The following is a 17,825-nucleotide window of genomic DNA, read 5'->3' on the forward strand; positions in this document are numbered from 1 at the left end:
TCTACATTTGTTCAAGATATGGTGCTCATGGGCGGCCCGGTAGTCGAGTGGTTAGCACACCGGCTTCACAGTGCAGAGGTCGCCGGTTCGCCTCCCGGTCCGGCCTCCCTGTGTAGAGTTTGCATGTCCTCCCCGGACCCGCGTGGGTTTTCTCCGGGTCCTCCGGTTTCCTCCCACACTCCAAAAACATGCATGGCAGGCAGATTGACCACTCCAAATTGTCCCTAGGTGTGAGAGTGACTGTTGTATGTCTTCATGTGCCCTGCGATTGTCTGGCAACCAATTCAGGGTGTCCCCCGCCTCATGCCCGAAGACAGCTGAGATAGGCTCCAGCAACCCCGCGACCCTAATGAGGAATAAGCGGTATGGAAAATGAGATGAGATGGTGCTCATGCAATTCTACTTATTCTTCTTTTGTCTTAGGTTCCTCTTCAAACATCACACCAAGATATTGAGAGTGTGGGGGTGGCGTGCAGGTGCTTTTGTTTTGGATTCCATGAAAAAGAGGATGTTTCAGGATGAATTATTTACTGATTTCTCCAAAACATCTAGATTAAATTCAAATTGTTATTTGTCTGATAAAAAATGCATAGAAACTGTTTTTTTTTTGGGGGGGGGGATAGGCCATCCTTGCTACATGGTCTGTTAAACACCCAACATGCCCCCACCCTGATCTGTGCAATCAGGAATCCTTATTTTATTTCTTTTTTTTTGTTCGTTCTTTTTTTCAGGGGGGTCATGTTGTGAGGATATAGACATGGTCTATGTTGGATCTAAAGTTGCTGTGGGCTGGTATGATCCAGAATGGAACTCAAAAAATATCTGGATTTATAAATGGGCATTTTATCTCAAGACTGGATACAGACAGAATAAAAAGAAGATAGAAATCACAGAAAGAAAAACCGAACCTTTATTTGTTTTTGTATTTACCAACACTTTAAAATTAGACATAGTACTCACAACTAATATAGATCTGCACAGAGCAAATAAATAATAAATAATGACAAACTTTGATCACTCTTTTCCCGAACTATAATAATACACACTGACGCTGAAAAATAAAAACGTTTTTTTTCTTCATTTTTCTTCTTGTTTTATTTTTTACACATCCTGCCACTTGGAAAACAACTTCAAAACATTTTGCAACAAGCTACATAGCTCTCCTGTCTACAAAGGGGGGAAAGGAACAGAATAATTAATTGCACATTGCACCCTATTATTGCATTAGTTTCAGTTTGCTTCAGTCATACAGACAGATGTAAGTAAATAAAATTTTCTAAACACATAATTACCATGAATATTAATGTTATTGAAATCACATTGCCACCACTCCTGCTCAATCGTCCTGCTTTGCCAGACTGTGTCTAAATGCAAACAGAACCAGCATTATTAAAAGAAATTAAAAAGAATCCTCTCCGGTCGTTTGTCTCTGAAACTATACAAAGAATGATAGCTAGTCCTTTGACATTCTATTCCACCCAAATAACCGAAACTCAAAGCTATTATTACATTGCCCAGCTCATCTATCACATCAAACTGTAAGATTATTGCAGAATGACCACTGGCAATTTATCCTAACAGCATTTGTACCCATGTTTAAGTCAAAGGCTTCTCAAGCTGCAAAATAAAAGTCCCATATCAGCAACAGCTGCCGTGTTGGACGTACAGTAGATCATGTAACTTGGACAGTAACATTCAACAGCTGTTTGTGTACATCAACACAGAATTGAGCTTCTTGCAGAGTTTGGGCTTGACCAATTTGCATCCTTAAGTGCCTCTCATTAGCTTGAGTTTACTGAAGAAAAAAAAAATTGTCGACACAATTGTGACCATAAAAAGACATTCAAACCTAAAGCGTCGAATAAACGATGAAAGAGACATGAGACAAATAAACAATCGTGAAAAGAGTAATTCCCACCCAAGCCCCTGTGACGCCCCCCCCCCCCCCTTCCCACCACCCGACAAGCCCCCAAACATTCTTTGGCCTCAAACAAACACCTTTTGGCTTGGTCCACTTTTGCTTGGGAGATTCAGCTTCATCTCCATATGATTCACTCTTGACACTTTCTTTTTATTCCTCCCATCAACACATATAGGAAAAAAGCCAAAAGGTTTTGGGACACAGCCTGAGGCCAACTAACCTCTCGCACATCCGAGACAGTCCAGAGCAAACATGTTGAATCATCTATTGCAAGACAAATAGTCCTTGTACAAAACAAATACAATATGATCATAAACAATCATTTAAATTTCCAATCAGTGTTGTAGCCACTGAGTTCTGACTAATTTCCTTTCATGCTTGTACTACTACTAGTACTGCTAGTAGTAGAAGGAGGCTATAGGTCTAGGCAGGGTGTTGGACTCCAAGTGAATGGCCAGAAAGAAAAAAAAAAGCGGCTTAAAACATGGGAGGAAAAGAGCCGGATCACAACGCTATAACATTGCAAGGTCCACTGAACAGGTTCTGCTCAAATACACAACAATACAACACTTAACACATGCAATATAAGCAATAATATACATAAATATAGGCGATAAACACAAAATGGGAGGCTCCAGGAGTGATACCATTGGCTAAAAAGGGTCATGTGATGTAATTTGGCAAAGATGCAAATTAGGACTGAAGTGGAATAGTCCAATATTGTTTTCTAAAGGCTCCGTTTTTCTAAGATATATTATTTTAAAAAATGGCTACATCCCACCACACTCTGCTGATAGCATCACTGAGCTGTAATAAATTCAAAGAACTACTTCTACAAAATGTTCAATCTTTTACTTCTTAAATGTTCTATGACGCAGTACTGACAGAGAAAAAAAACAATAGATGAACAGAAAGCAAAGAGTAACACAAGTCGTTGCTAATAAACATTCAACATGCTTCAACAGTTCTCTAAAACAAAGCAAAAAATGAAATCAATAGAAAGTTTTCTTTTCTGAATTGGCTCTCTGAAATAAAAATGAGCTGTCGGGCCTCGCTGGTGTGTGGAGGACCAGGGCGGCCGATGCTCAGGGTTTTCAAAGAGCTTGAGCCAGAGTCCAGAGGGTGTCGTCAGTTGTTGGAAAGGGTCAGATAGAAGAGCCAGACAGGGAGCTCAGGATGTGGTCATGGAAGATGGGTCATTCCACATGGCCGCCACGTCTCGGAACCTGGAGGATGAATGCAATGAGCGGAGTGAGTGCATTTTATTTCTGTAACGCTTTGCACAGACAAGACCCTGAGAGCACTTCGTATACTGTCGGGATAAGAGTCAGATGGAAACACAACATTTTTCAGTGCAGTGAAGACTGCGACAAGCCAGCAAGTAAAACACAGACTCTCCATAGCAATGACCCCTATGATCCCTTAGAGCAGGGATGGGCACTCCTCGTCCTGGAGGGTCACCCTTCTGCATGTTTTCCAAGTCTCCCTGTTACAATACACCTGATTCAAATGATCAGATAATCACCAAGCTCCGTGGAAGCCTTACATCGAACCTGCCCACCCCTGCCTTAGAGCAAAGGTGTCAAATCCAAGACCCGGCGGCTATATCCGTCCCGACACGTCATTTTATTTGGCCCACGAAAGCACATCGTGTTATTCACCAATTTATTCAGGAATTGAAAATATGACGTAGTTTTCGTATCCCGAATTTGTTCGGGTTTTATTTTTTCATGCTTGGGTGCCGATTAAGCGCTGGCCATGGCCTCTGCCAATGTTTCTTCTTTTCCACAAGGGGGCCTCATTTCCCTTTTTTCCATGTTAGCACTTTGTTCCAGCTTCAGCTGTTGTTAAAGCGCTATATAAACCAATATGTAGTATTACATTGTAGTTTGGACAGCTGCCCTCATTTCAAGCTCATATAACTCCAGACCCATATAATTTGGGATTTAACTCTGTTTTTCTGATGAAAGAAGATAGTATAAGGTTTCTAACGCTGTATTGAATGTTTATGTAGTCCTAAAACTCAATATTCTGTGGGTCCTGACAAAAACCCTGGCACTGGAGTGGACATATTTTTGCAAATCTTGCAGTGAATGAGTTAATTTCAATATTTTTTGCTAAAATCTGAATCGCAATGTCAAAATATCATGTGCAATGCGTTGAGGCTTTTACGTCGGGTGCAAATAGTGAGCCAATACTGTATAGTCTATCAATCCATAAATTTGTTGTGTACATGTAATTATATGATTTAATGATTGGATTGCATTAGCATTTATTAGTCTCGCAGTGGAGACATATATAACATTCACTGTGATCACGACCCTGCGAGGAAATTAACCGTGGAGGTGGCCCAAATGTATGTTTGACACCCTTGTCCGAGAGTAGGGGTCTCCAACCTAGGTCCTCAAGGGCCGCTGTCCTTGAATTGAGCATCTATCATTTGTTTACCTTGCATTGATGAGATACTGGGCCAGGCTTATGTTGGCGGGGGTCCCTGTGATGGTGATCTGGCGCTCCGATGACCCTTCCATGGCGTTAGCAATTTTGATCTGTGCCCCAGACATCTGACGGATCTCGTTGATTTTGGTTCCCTGGCGTCCAATTATGCAGCCTATTAGCTGGGAAAAGAATGGCAGTGGGACTTAGGATGACAAGGATCTTTCTTCATCATTCACATTTTCTTTGTCAGTTTTGTAATAGACAGCAATGAATCCCTAACGAATGACTTTGTACCACAAATTCCAAAGTCAACCACAACAGTGTTTTATTTGCTACTCACATCATTGGGAATGGTGAGTTCATGAGTACTGGCCTGGTTACTGGCATCCAGACCTGCTGCTGACCGCACCAAGAAGAGGAAGAGGAGGAGAGGAAGAATACATAAAATACAGTTTGACACATTGGCGGAACTCGTTTGAGCAATGAGCCACACTGGGCTCAGACGCACTCATCAGAACAGCTGACTCTCTCAAATGAAAGTCTTCGAACAGTTGCATCGTTTTAAGAAAGGATGCTATGGGGATGGGGGGGGGGGGGGGGGTTGACACAAAAACAGAAAACGACCCAAAAAAAGAACACCTCAACATCAAAAAGAGCAGACCACCAGCAGGCCATGTCCCAGGCAGAGCAAAAGGAGGAAGGCAACAAAAAGAAGAAGAAGAAGAAGAACAAAGAGCGAGAGGAAGAGATCAAGAAAGTGTCGGAGGACGAGAATGTGTTCACTCCTATAGGTACAAACAAGAGAGGAGTTTTGGTAAAGAGGGTCATCGTGTAGGTGGGTACGTACCAGGAAAGGCAGGGGTGGTCTGTCCGAGGGGGGTAAAGGGGGTTTGCTGCATAGCCAACTGGTGGAGCTTGCTCAACTGCTGAGGGGGGGAGGAGGAGGACAGCAAAGCTATGAGGTCATCATTAAAAACACATTTATACACGTTCACACATATGCACACGCGCACACACACACATACGCGCATATACACATACACACACGTGCGCACACACACAAAGGCCTGTCCGAATGGCTACGAGAGTCAAGATAGGATCTGAGGAAACACAAAAAGGTGACGGTGAAGATGCTCATAAAGGGCTTGGCCTGAAGTTGTAGTTCTCAACTTCCCTTTCTGGTCTGTCTTTTCTATACAAGAAATGTGCAAGATCATTTTCTTTGTGGAGGCCTGGTATGTGCTAAGTAAGAATCCTTCATGTTTTGCTTAAGATCCATATGATGGATGAAAATTAATTTAAATTCACTTATCAAATTTATGATATCAGATGGAAAGCAACCAGCAGATGGCGCTCTGACTAGAATACGCACGGTCCAAGTGCATGTGATGAGAGTACATTGACTTTTCACAAACGATATATCTACTTGATTTATAGTTCAGTTAATTTTCACTTTTCCACAATCTACCTATGACCCCTTAACAATTTTCTGTACTTAAAAAAAAATTGTAAAAGTAGCAAAAAAGTTGTAACAATAGCCTTTCCAACCCAATTTTCCGATAAGCAAGTTCAAGCCTCTCTCTGTTGTGTCCCAATGTCATTCTGTCGTCGTTCACAATACACAACACAGACATTATTTGTTTTCTTACTGTTCAATTTTAAAAATACTTTGACCTCCAACACTTGAGTATAAACTACGAGCAGTATAAAAGGACAACCGACACCATTTTTTTTTGTTTCCTAACTGACACCAGAAAAACGTTTTATAGCATCTAAAATACCCAAAACACGCAGGCTGACATTTTAGTCAAATGCAAAACACCAATAAAAATAACTTAAAGTCTCCCAAAACTACTTCAAAATGATCTGAGGAAGTTTCAGTTTCAGAAGGTCCCGCCACCTTGTTCGTGACGTCATGCCAAGACGTCTTGCCTTGCTCGAGAATCAAAACAATGGCTTCAGGAAACAAATTCCTTGTGTGTTCTACATACTTGGCAATAAAGATGATTCTGATTCTGATTCAGATTCGGAGTAGATGCTTTCTTGTTACTCCTCAAGTTATGAATATGATTCAAATAGTTCTGAAGAGGAAAGCATAAATGTTTGCAGTCAATTTGGAAATGGGCTGATTTGTCTGCTGGGAATTTGTGTCAGCGAATATCAAGTAGTTGTCTTGGTGCAACACACTAAGATTCACCATCCTGTGATTTATGACTTTTCCTTCTAATTTCGCCATCAACACGGATCAACAAAAAGTTTTCAGAACAAACAAGGTACCGCAAAATGCATTGTGTGTCGCTTTCTTGGTGGGGGGCGTTCCAAACGTGACGTCACGTGGGGATCGTCATCAACTCGAAAACAAGACTTCCTGAATATTCAGGATTCTTGAAACGTAAACTATAGCTATATGCTGTGTAATCTTTGTAAAATATGCTCAGTAGAAGTCATTTGAAGTGATTTTACAAATTATGGACACAACTTGTCCGCTGGCGTTGGTTGTCCTTTAAATGTCTGATACCTTGAGACTTTTATTCAGGTACGATTCTCAAGGTGATCTCGATTCCTGCTCCAATTATTTCCTGTTTGCATACCTCAACCTGAGAATCGCCTTCAAGTAATTTATACAAGACTGTATCTGTCTTTCTTGGAGTCTAACGTCAAATGATTCTGCAATAATAAAATCAATATAGCCCCTCAGTGGCTCTGGTTCTTTTAGGCATGAGTAGCTTCGTGGCCATGATGCCGTCAACATGGCATGCAGTATACAAGACAAAGCAAAATGTTACATGCTGGAGCGAAGCGAAGTTCGCTGACAAAGCCTCTTGGATAGGAGGCGAAACGTCCGAAACCTTTACTTTTGTACAGATGACGGCTGAAGAAACCTTTTCATCGATGGACCACTCCTGTACGACTGAGAGCTTACACAGACGTAATGCTGGAGCGCATGAAAAAAGAGGCTAAAATAGCTGAGGATACTATTAGATGGAGTTGCAAGCTGCAGGCCAAGCCCCATGGAAGTTTAACAGAGATCAGACGGAAGGAAGTCCAGAGTCTTCAGTCAGAAAATATAGGAATTACATGTCAGAAAGCCATATTAATAATATTAGTCTTGGATATTATTTAAGGAGTGTGGCTAGGGGGTGCTGGGAGGAGCCTTTGGTTCCAAGAGAGCTATTTGGAGCGCCTGATGTTGCGAGCACTCACATCTGGATGTGGGATGGCATACTGTCCTTGGATGGTATAAGCCTGCAAACATGAAAGGGAGACCTTGTTTGTGTTGTGTTTTTTTATACGGTATCATTAAATTGCTGTAACATTCACAAAACGTTCATGTTCTATAAATTTGGGTCTATGTGCGGCGCTACAGTATATATTTTGGGCCAGTCTACAAGAGAGACATGCATTAAAACTGTTAAATGCTGTCATGTTGGTCTATCATCAATTAAATCCAGTTGAATAATATCAAAATAGGATCATTGTGACAATGAGGGAGAGGTGGTGGAAGGAGGAATTATCTTGGTCGATAATTGGTTGCGCTGGCAGCTGGAGTGTGAATGTAAATTACAGATCTGCTTTGCTTTTGTGTTTAGTTGTGCAGAGAGCGATAAAAGATGAATTATTATCACACTGTATCAATTTTTGTTTAATGTGCTAACCTTCATGTTGGGTCTTTTGACCACTTGTAGGGGCAAGAATGTCTGTCATTGGTCAAATCCATTTGCTGACATTCTGTATCTGGCCAATAATTTTATTTGACTGTTGAAAGAGCCCTTCAGTCTCTTTAATATAGAACTGCTTCATGTAATAATGTGTTTGTTTTGTACTCAAATGTCATAGAGTACATGGGGAAAGTCGTTAAGATTGCAGAACTGTCCATGTGTTTATTAATTTTCTTTGAGTTGACTATTATGTGAAGCAATCTGTTACAGCTGCAGCTGTTGTGACAGCGCTATATAAATTAGGATGTATTGTATTGTATTGTATTGTATTGTATTGTATTGTATTGTATTGTATTGTCTGTCTATGTACACAGTCATGTTAGTGGCATGACTTTGTGTTACTTCCAGGTTGAGTGAAGGCTGGCGCAAATGACTGCCGCTGGTCACCCGCAAAGAAAAACCGAAAAAAGTTATTATCCCGTGACTGTGAAGTTTTCTTGAGCGTTTTGAAAGACGCTTAGAAATAAAATGTGTTCGTGTTCTTATTCTTATTCTTATTCTTATTCTTATTCTTATTCTTATTCTTATTCTTATTCTTATTCTTATTCTTATTCTTATTCTTATTCTGTAAATTGTTGTACCTTAGTAAAGTTGTTGTATCTTACCTGTTTGTCTACCAGCTGCCCTTGTAAAAGTTTCCTATTATTTTATTTAAGTCAAGTCATTATTACATTTTATTGGTCCGTGCATTCTGTTTTAGGACAGTATGGACATTTTTCTTCTCTGTTTTTGGCTTTCATAAGTAATTTGTTGCACTAGGTAATTTCCCCGTGAAATTAATGGATTTTCCCACCCCGGACGAGTACACTGCAGACATAGCCAAATCAACCTGTAATGACTCCAGTGATGTCTCTTATCACAATTCCGGGCTGATGAATGGTAGTGAGGGCACAGCAGACAGCGTGAGTGTTTCATGCTATTTGAGGAGGAGGAGGAGGGTGGGGGAGTGAGGGTGGGTGGGGTTTGTGTGTGCGTAGGAAAAGGGGTTGGTTGAATAAAACCTGGTGCGACACTAACAGGCAGTGGCTGGTGCTGCAGTAAGAGGCTGAGGTTGGCAGTGGACGCCCCCAGTGGGTCTGCTCTTACCTGGCCACCTGAAAAAATGACAGGGGTAGAGGCAGGCTTGGGGCGGTAGGGGATTGTGGCACCTTTCGGTGGGGACTGAGGAGGGGAGAAGTGTGGATAAAGTGTTAGAGAAGAAGAAAAAGAGGAAGAAAGAGAGCATCAAGTGAGGTTGAGAGGGTCAGTGTCTGAGGGAAGATCTGTGACACAAAAGTGCTCTTCACTGTGCACATGCTTAACATCCAGTTTGTGAAACATCACTTTCAACTGGATAATGATGACGCTACACACAAGAAACAAACTTCCCACTCCCCGCCTCCCCAAACGCTCTAGAGTCCTAAAGCTGTGTCTTGGCATCCATGGTGGGTTCCATCATGGTGGCCTATTGGACAACGTGCAACGCATGAAGTTGACATTTTCAAATCATTGATGCACAAACAAAGACAATAACTGTGATTGGTCCTTGCAAAGGCTCATCAATACATTTCATCTGCCCTGCTCATATATTAGCATTCAATTAAATCATAACCCCTCTCTAAAAAGGTGACCATTCTCTCATAAATGTGGACAAACAAAGTTGCCATTCCAAGACAAGAGCCGGCATACCTCCAGCATCACCACACATATCTGTTTGACACATTGTATGATGGCTTCCGGGGCTCCAGAAATGGTCACCGCCCTCTCTGTTGAGTTGGGGAGCATGTCACCCGCCACCTGGACTTGAGCACCTGTTGACTGGAGGAAAGATGGAAGAGAATCGATGTGTTAGTGTTGGCATGCTGGGATGTGGGGTTATCTTTCAGCTACCTCTCTCATCTCTTTGATTTTGGAACCCCCTTTGCCTATGAGTGAGCCGCACTGGCTGGCTGGGACCACGAGCCTTAGGGTCACTGGGGGTTTACTGGTGGCAGGACTGTTACTCATAGAGTTGATGATATCCTGGAATGACATTTGTTTCACTTCATAGACCATTCCCAAAAATCTGTAGTAGTTTTGAGTGGCACATTGAAAATGTGATCTCCATCATCAGGTTTGAGTTGTTCTGTAAGTAATTCAACAAAATATGCCATCTAACATCAGCTCTAAAGCGTGTTATTCCATTTCAGTCTCCAAAAAGTGTGTTTGTAATCCTAGCAACATAAAAATACAGTTATTATCCAGTCCGTCATATTCACTATCTCCATCCATTTATTTTTCAATCCGCTTATCCACACAAGGGCGGGTCGAGTGGTTAGCACAGTGCAGAGATCGTGAGTTCGAGTCCCGCACTGGCCCCCCTCTGTGGAGTTTGCATGTTCTAACGGGGCCTGCGTGGGTTTTCTTCAGGTCTTCCGATGTTCTCACGCATTCCAAAAACATGGATGGCAGGCTGATTGAACACTCTAAATTGTCCCTAGGTGTGAGTATGAGAGTGAATTGTTGTTTGTCTCTGTGTGCCCTGCGATTGGCTGTCAACCAGGATTCAGGGTGTCCCCCGCTTGGTACCCGAAGTTGGATAATGGATGGATGGATTATCCACACAAGGGTCACGGGCGACATGGAGTCTATCCCGGCAGTCTTCAGGCCATAGGCAGGGTACACCCTGAACTGGTTGCCAGCCAATTGCAGATGTTAATAATGTAAACGTTTCCAAAACGTTTCTATTTTTTGGCCCAATATATATCTTGAAATTCTGATGATGTCCAGGGTTCCATCTTCCTTCAGTTTACTTAACCTGTGACTGCAGTGTCCTTAAAAGTTTTGAAAGGTGCATATAAATAAAATGTATTATTATTATTATTATTATTATTATTATTATTAGTAGTAGTAGTAGTAGTAGTAGTAATAATAATAATAATATTGTTTTGCAGATTCTTTTCACCTGACAAATGTACTTTCAGACAAATCAGTCATGAAGGAGACGAAATTCCTAATTCAAGCCATATTCTCTTTTCTTGATTGCTCAACTAGCGTCAAATGACTGACGACTGGGCTGTCATCAGAAATGCTCATGTTTTTTCCAAATGGAAAATTTAACATTGGTGAGTCGGCATTTTTATATAGGGTGTTTGAGGAGAAATGTTGCTTATAGAAATGGAAAAAAATATTGGATTATAAAAACATGTTCAGTATCCCCAAACATTCATCCATTGTGTTCCGACCGCCCAGATGAACTGCATAAAAGAGAGAAACCAATGAAAGTAAATTGCACTTGTGTCTAGGCACCATAGTAGATGTTTACCTCCTCAAACTTGTAGGCTATCATAGCGAAGGCCTTGAAGATGGCATCTGTTGGCCCAGTGATGGTGACTATCCGTTCGGGGCAGTTGCCCTCTGAGATGTTGATGCGAGCTCCACTCTGTAGGGCAGATGTTAATTATATCAACAATTAATGATTTTGGAAAGTTGTTTATTCATTCTGCCTGTGCATTTTTATTTTGTGTCCGAAGGCAATTTTTGCTAGTTGCTAGCCTGGTCAGCCTACAAACTGAAGTCATAAATCAAGGCACCACTACAATAACTTTCAGAAGATGTTCACAAAAAAACTGACTTACATCTTCACGCATTTTCTTTACCGTCTCCCCTTTCTGAAAGTGAAAAACTCCATTCAGATGATTTGCATATTATCAATCAAAATATTTCATTGGAGTATAATCTGATGCAATTTACCTTCCCTATGATGCTTCCAACCTCCTGCAGACACAAATGAAATAAAAGAAAAACCTTTATTTGTCTATCAAAGGAGAAATTAGCTAATGCACAAAAATGTGAGTTTTTGTTTTTCTCTGAATGCTTTTTGATATATGCAAATTCCGAGTTCTGGTTTCAAACCTTGCCGTGCATCAGCAGCCGAATGGTAAGGGTCACATTCAGTCCACCTTCTGATTGGACTTTGATGGGCTCCATGTTGGATTTGAAAGGAAAGGGGTATGGTCAAGTCTGAGGGCCAGTGCGGGTGTGAGGGTGCAGTCGGTCAATGGGTCACCTGCAAAGCAAACAGGGATAACGTCAGATGATCTGAGGCTTTTTTTTTCAAATTGGGACAGTTTCCCTGCTCACAATCCAGTTTCTGTCAAGGTGCATTTTCTTTTGAACTGTATAATGTGTTTCAAGATAAAAAAAAAAATACAGCTCTGGCGCCCCTTTGGAATAAAATGTGTTTATTTCATTTTTAATTTTTTACTCCTCATGCAATGTGCTTTTATTGTGAAATTGTTGACCAAAGTGTTGAAACAAGATAAAAGGTGAATATCATTTGCCAAGTTGAAGAAACGTCTCTTTTCATCAAAATTGATTTATAGCATTTCAAAAAGTGAATTTAGCCCATGAAATGGGCTATCCAACGCCTTTGTATTTTTATCAAATCCCTTTCAAGATGCAGCCGTAATCTCGGAGTTGATTTCCACGCGACGTAAAGCACAATTTACAAGGATGAACACAAGAGGGCACTACGGACCACACCATTTACCTGTCAAATGTATTTTCTTAGTCGGCCCGGTAGTCGAGTGGTTAGCTCACCGGCTTCACAGTGCAGAGGTCGCCGGTTCACGTCCCGGTCCGGCCTCCCTGTGTGGAGTTTGCATGTTCTCCCCGGACCCGCGTGGGTTTTCTCCGGGTCCTCCGGTTTCCTCCCACACTCCAAAAACATGCATGGCAGGCAGATTGACCACTCCAAATTGTCCCTAGGTGTGAGAGTGACTGTTGTACGTCTTTGTGTGCCCTGCGATTGGCTGGCAACCAATTCAGGGTGTCCCCCACCTCGTGCCCGAAGACAGCTGAGATAGGCTCCAGCACACCCCAGGCGGCTCATTATTTTTTAAATGTGTCATGAAAACGATTCCATGGTTCAATTCATTACATTATTTGTCATGAGACATTACGTTTATATTGTGCGGGATATTTTAATTTCACTAAAGACGCAAAAGTAACAGCAGGTCAGTATCGGTGATGGGGAGTTTGCAAGATCAATCAGGGTGTTTGCTACGTTGCTCATGGGCACTCGCCACAGCGGGAATAGAACCGAAGACCCTCCAGTTCTACGGATGATCTACAATACAGCATTTAACCTGATTTTGATCTCACCATGTCAGATCTACTTGCATGTTAAGTTCCAGAAATCATAAATCGGGAGATTTTTGTACTCGCTACTCTGTGGTACGTGTTAAATAATGTGAGTGTGAAAAAAGTGTAAATTAGAAGTAAATAAAACACAAAAATGCTTTCATTGTTTATTTATACATCCAATTAATGTAAAAATGTATTTCCTCGTTTACATTTTCTTTTGTTTCACCTTACAAATTATTGTGAGTATTGTGGTCTAAATCGGGAGTATCCCGACCAAATCGTAAGACTGAACATGTATGGATCTATTTGGAGGATTTTTTTTCGTTCTGCAGTGAGACATAAAAGTTTAGAAATTGTGTGCGTGTGGGGGCTACTTCCTGGTGCAGCAGAACTTGACAATGTCTCAACCTGCCAATCAGTAGCGGAGATGAAAACACATTTACAGTTTAAATCTCACCTGCCACAGCTACATTTCGCTACTGCATTTGTCTTTATGCCATCTGTTAATTAGCAGCTTTTTACTCATCTAGTCCGACCCCGGCAGTCTTTTAATTGGAAGAAATCAAGATGTTTTGGTTAAAAGCACAGAGTAGCCAGATGTTTCCCAGAAGGAAAAAATTGCTACTGATGTTGATTCCACTTTGTTGGTGCAATAATTGCAGGGCTTGATGTTGAAAGATAAAGAACCCTCTTCTGCAACTTCTGCAGCCAACATCATCATTGTTGTACTAAGTTCATCCTGTCTACTTGATATCTAATTTAAAGCAGATTCTTTACTTACAGACAGTGCATTGTAGGTGTTCAAATACCTGACATGTTTCTGCATATACTTCCGCCTTCGTCAGAGTGCCAACCAACATCATCATGTTGCGTTGGATCCAGAATTCATACCTCTGCTAAGCTACGGTGCATGCATGGCTTGGTTAGAGGCCACGGGAGGACCAAGAGATAAGGACAGGGATTCTGTTGCCAGCTGTCTCTCCAATCTCCCAGAGGAGAACAGATTACATAAAAAAAGCTTAATCCGCGTTTAAGACTTGATCCAGTGGTGCAGGTCCTCACCAGGGAGGGGGGAGGCAGAGCACATCTAAGTGCTGCAAAACGCACTCTGGAAGTGGCTCGATGTTTCGGGTTACAGTTTGGCCCGAGGGTCAGTGTCCTGTTCACACACACATGCATTTATTGGGGTCATCATAAATCATACCTTTAAAGCTCTTCCTCAGATGTGGTTAAATACAGAAAGCTGCAGATTGAGGTCAACCAAAAGCGAACAAAAACTCAAATTTGAATAGTGTTTTGAGCATTTATCCCATGGAACAGAACTAGGTCAAGGCTCCATGAATCACTTGGCCCTATGGGTGAAAACCTTGTATCCAATGGTCTTTTTATTTTTAGGTCAGTTTTGGGAGTATTATTTGGCTTTTCTTTGACAATTCCAGTGCATTGGATTTTACCAAGTTCCCATTCATAGCTGTCAATGTTCCTCCCCCATGTCTGACAGTCAGGCAGGAAGTTGGGGGGCACGACAAAATGAGGGATGGCAGGGAATTTTTCATGACATCTGATGGAGAAAGTGGGTCATGCTCGGCGTTGCAGCACTGCAATCCTCCTCCTCTATGGCGGCCATTGAATTAATCACGCTTTACGCTTGGCTAGGCGACACAGTGCACAAAATGCACCACACCTCCTACACACACAAACATGCACGCACACACACACACACACACACACACACACACACACACACACACACACACACACACACACACACACACACACACACACACACACACACCCCTCGCCTGCCTCCCAAATTTCCCTGTGTCCGATTGCCATGCACAGAAAAGACTTGTGCATTGCTGTTGAAGAAAGATGAACCCGGGGCTTGTCTCTTGATGTCTTGGCTTCCATTTCTGCTACTCTTGTAACAATGGTAACATGCTGCTTTTTATGAGGAGCTGCTGATGTGTAATTGATGCAAAAGCACCCTGGCTGGAAAGGACTGGGGTCAGTTATTTCAATCCCCAAAGACCACTTACTTCTCTTGGTTATGTTGGTGTTTCAGGAATGTTGCATTGTGGCAATGGTGTAATATTGCCCCTCATCAATATGCCTATTGCAAAACATGACATAACAAGTCAAGCAAAAGCCCTTGATATGATCCCATTGAAAGCCCCTGACATCTGTCTAATCGCAAATCAAGGGAGGCTTTCCACCAGGATGCATTGATGCAAGGATACAAAATGTTGCTGGAGCAAGGATGTTCTATATTAATATATTAAACAGTCAGAGTACTTTCCTGGAAAGTGTTGTTGATCAAAATGCATGAGCGTTTAAAAAAAAAAATCAGTCATCCTGCTTTTATCGACCACAGATGTTTGCATCTATAGATGAGAGTTCATTATTTAGCCTTAGGCAAGCACAGCCAATGTGTTTCCTCATATCACGAAGGAGGTCTTTCGGATGTTTGTGCTCCAATTACGGGTGAACAAAAGGGAGCAGGGGGAGCCCCGTGGCTGACCTCATTGACATTTTTTTTCCTAACACGGCATTCAAGAGATCATTTCCTGTCTTCAAGTGAAGATCATCAGATTTTCATAATGGGAAGCTTCCTTCAGAAGTTCTCTTCGCTGGAATATGAGCCGCTCTTGTCTGGTGTAGGCTTTTGTTGCGAGTGGTACGGTAGGATGAGAGTGGGTGGGCGGGGGGCATTCACCCAATGCTACAGCACTATGACAGTCCTTTCAATAGCTGTCAGTCCACATCAGCGACCCAGAATCCTGATACCTCAGCCTCGATCATGATCAAAAAGCTTACTCAAAGACACTCGCAGCAGAGCCAAGTTGCAGCAAGTGGCGTTCAAAGTGTCTCTGAGTGTGCATGGCTGCAATCGCGGCTGTGGTGGGGCGTACGAGCATTTGTGGCGCACCGTCAAAGGCTTAACGAGACAGGCGCACCATGTTGTGCTGTGAAAAAGCTACGCGTCAAGTCGGCCATTTTAGATTTGCTATAATATACAATAATTCAAACAAGTCACGACTTCTGATCGCTTTAAAGCTCATTGACTTGGAGGTCTTCAACAAGATATCGACGTGCTTCCATATGTTGCTCATGGTCTTCAAAGTGCATTTTTTCAACAACAAAGCATTGATTCATTGTGACGGGCACAAGCTCTGACCACATTTCAAGCTTAGCAAACATGGCAGCAGTAATATCAATGTGACGATAATTGGGGTAACAATCACAAACGACCCGTGTGTGCCTTTCAGAATGTCGCAGCGTGAGTCAAGCCAACTGTAGATAAATTCATACGAAATAAAGGTGATCATGCTTGAGCGGCATTAAAAGCTGTTCCCAAGTCAATTGACCATTCTCTGGTAATTATTTTATGACAAACTAAATGTTTCCGCTTTGCATAGGATCCTTGCGTGCATTGGCCGATAAGTTAAGAAAGCACTAAAGATATTTTCCAGATAAGACAATAAAATAACGGGTCCAAAGAGCGGAAGTGCATCCGAAAGGTCACGGTTAAACTGGTAAATGTATCCATTAAATTAATTAATCCTGATGTCATTATTTGCTTACGCAGTTTGATGCTACAAAATTCCAGTAACCTATCAATAAAAAAATAAATAAATAAATAAATATTTGCGTGAATATTAAGATGTCAATACTGTCTGATATATAAGGGCAAAACATATGTGTATATATTTATTAGATGAAAACAGTTAACACGAGACAATGGCCTCCTATCGCCACATCACTAGTCACGAATAACAAGTTTTACCTTTCTGCAGGGCTGGATGATGTCAACGACCGCCGTTGATGTAGCAAGATTAAAAATTGCAAAAAGGAAAATGATTCCCACCCTCTTCCTTTCGCTCTCGCCAGGACGATGCGCCACACGATTGGTTGATGCCAAAGGGTCACGTGAGTGACCAGCGGAACATGTGACCAAGTCTTGAAATTCTATGATTGCTGTAAATCTCGGCCATACAAGTTGAGATGCTGTGGTGATATTTGTTTGCCATACTGTTTGGCGTTGAGTGTAAATAGGCTGTTGGATGACACGTAATCTGGGCGAGCATCACCCACCGCCCTATCAAGACCCTCCAACGACCCCCCCGCCCCATTTTTTTTCTGTAACAAAAGGAGGGCATGCATGCCCACTGAGGCACAAGGGCATCATTGGGACACATCTAGGGTTGAGGTGCTCTAAATCAGAACTGTGGCCTCAGGATACGTTTGGGTGCACATGGGAGGGTCAAGAAGACCAAACTGCACCAAGTCCTCGTCACAAAAATGAACAATCTAATTTCAAATGTGTCTTTTTGGGATAGTTTTGGAACGTTTACGCCTCAATCAGCCAAACACCTCAAAAACTTCAGTAAACACCCACTCTGTTGCAATGACATGCAGAGCCTCTACAGCTTCTCTGCTTTTTAATCCGGTCAGCTGTGAGAGTGTGTGTGCATGTGCGTGTGTGTGTATGTAGAATTATAGGTCTTGGGAGCCAGCCCATCCAGATTTTCCAATCCAGCACAAATCCAGCCCTCATGTCAGATGGACATTTGTGCACAGCTTAATCTGACATTATTAGGCTTGGATGGGGATGTGAGGAGGAAGCAAATGTTGTTGGA

General features: G+C 42.0%; 1 protein-coding gene across 8 annotated transcripts; it reads right to left on the bottom strand.

The window, feature by feature from the left end:
• Nucleotides 1-892: 892 nt before the first annotated feature.
• On the bottom strand, nucleotides 893-17,202 carry LOC148903388 (poly(rC)-binding protein 3-like). Of its 8 annotated transcripts, none has more exons than XM_089001579.1 (13): nucleotides 16,973-17,199; nucleotides 11,953-12,106; nucleotides 11,791-11,814; nucleotides 11,676-11,708; nucleotides 11,363-11,479; nucleotides 9,949-10,080; nucleotides 9,748-9,876; nucleotides 9,097-9,240; nucleotides 7,565-7,606; nucleotides 5,208-5,283; nucleotides 4,701-4,756; nucleotides 4,370-4,539; nucleotides 893-3,147 (listed from the first exon to the last, which is right to left on the bottom strand). In XM_089001579.1, exons 2-13 carry the CDS (start codon nucleotides 12,025-12,027, stop codon nucleotides 3,093-3,095), a joined length of 1,053 nt encoding a protein of 350 aa, XP_088857705.1. In that variant the 5' UTR covers nucleotides 12,028-12,106; nucleotides 16,973-17,199; the 3' UTR covers nucleotides 893-3,092. The 8 variants fall into 8 exon arrangements, with proteins under 8 accessions (XP_088857705.1, XP_088857697.1, XP_088857688.1 ...); XM_089001571.1 differs by having other exon boundaries at nucleotides 4,701-4,759; XM_089001562.1 differs by having other exon boundaries at nucleotides 5,208-5,286.
• Nucleotides 17,203-17,825: the final 623 nt, after the last annotated feature.

The sequence above is a fragment of the Hippocampus bargibanti genome, linkage group LG01 (genome assembly GCF_051943395.1).
Source record: "Hippocampus bargibanti isolate YZ-2025 linkage group LG01, ASM5194339v1, whole genome shotgun sequence".
In the NCBI taxonomy this organism is placed as follows: Eukaryota; Metazoa; Chordata; class Actinopteri; order Syngnathiformes; family Syngnathidae; genus Hippocampus; species Hippocampus bargibanti.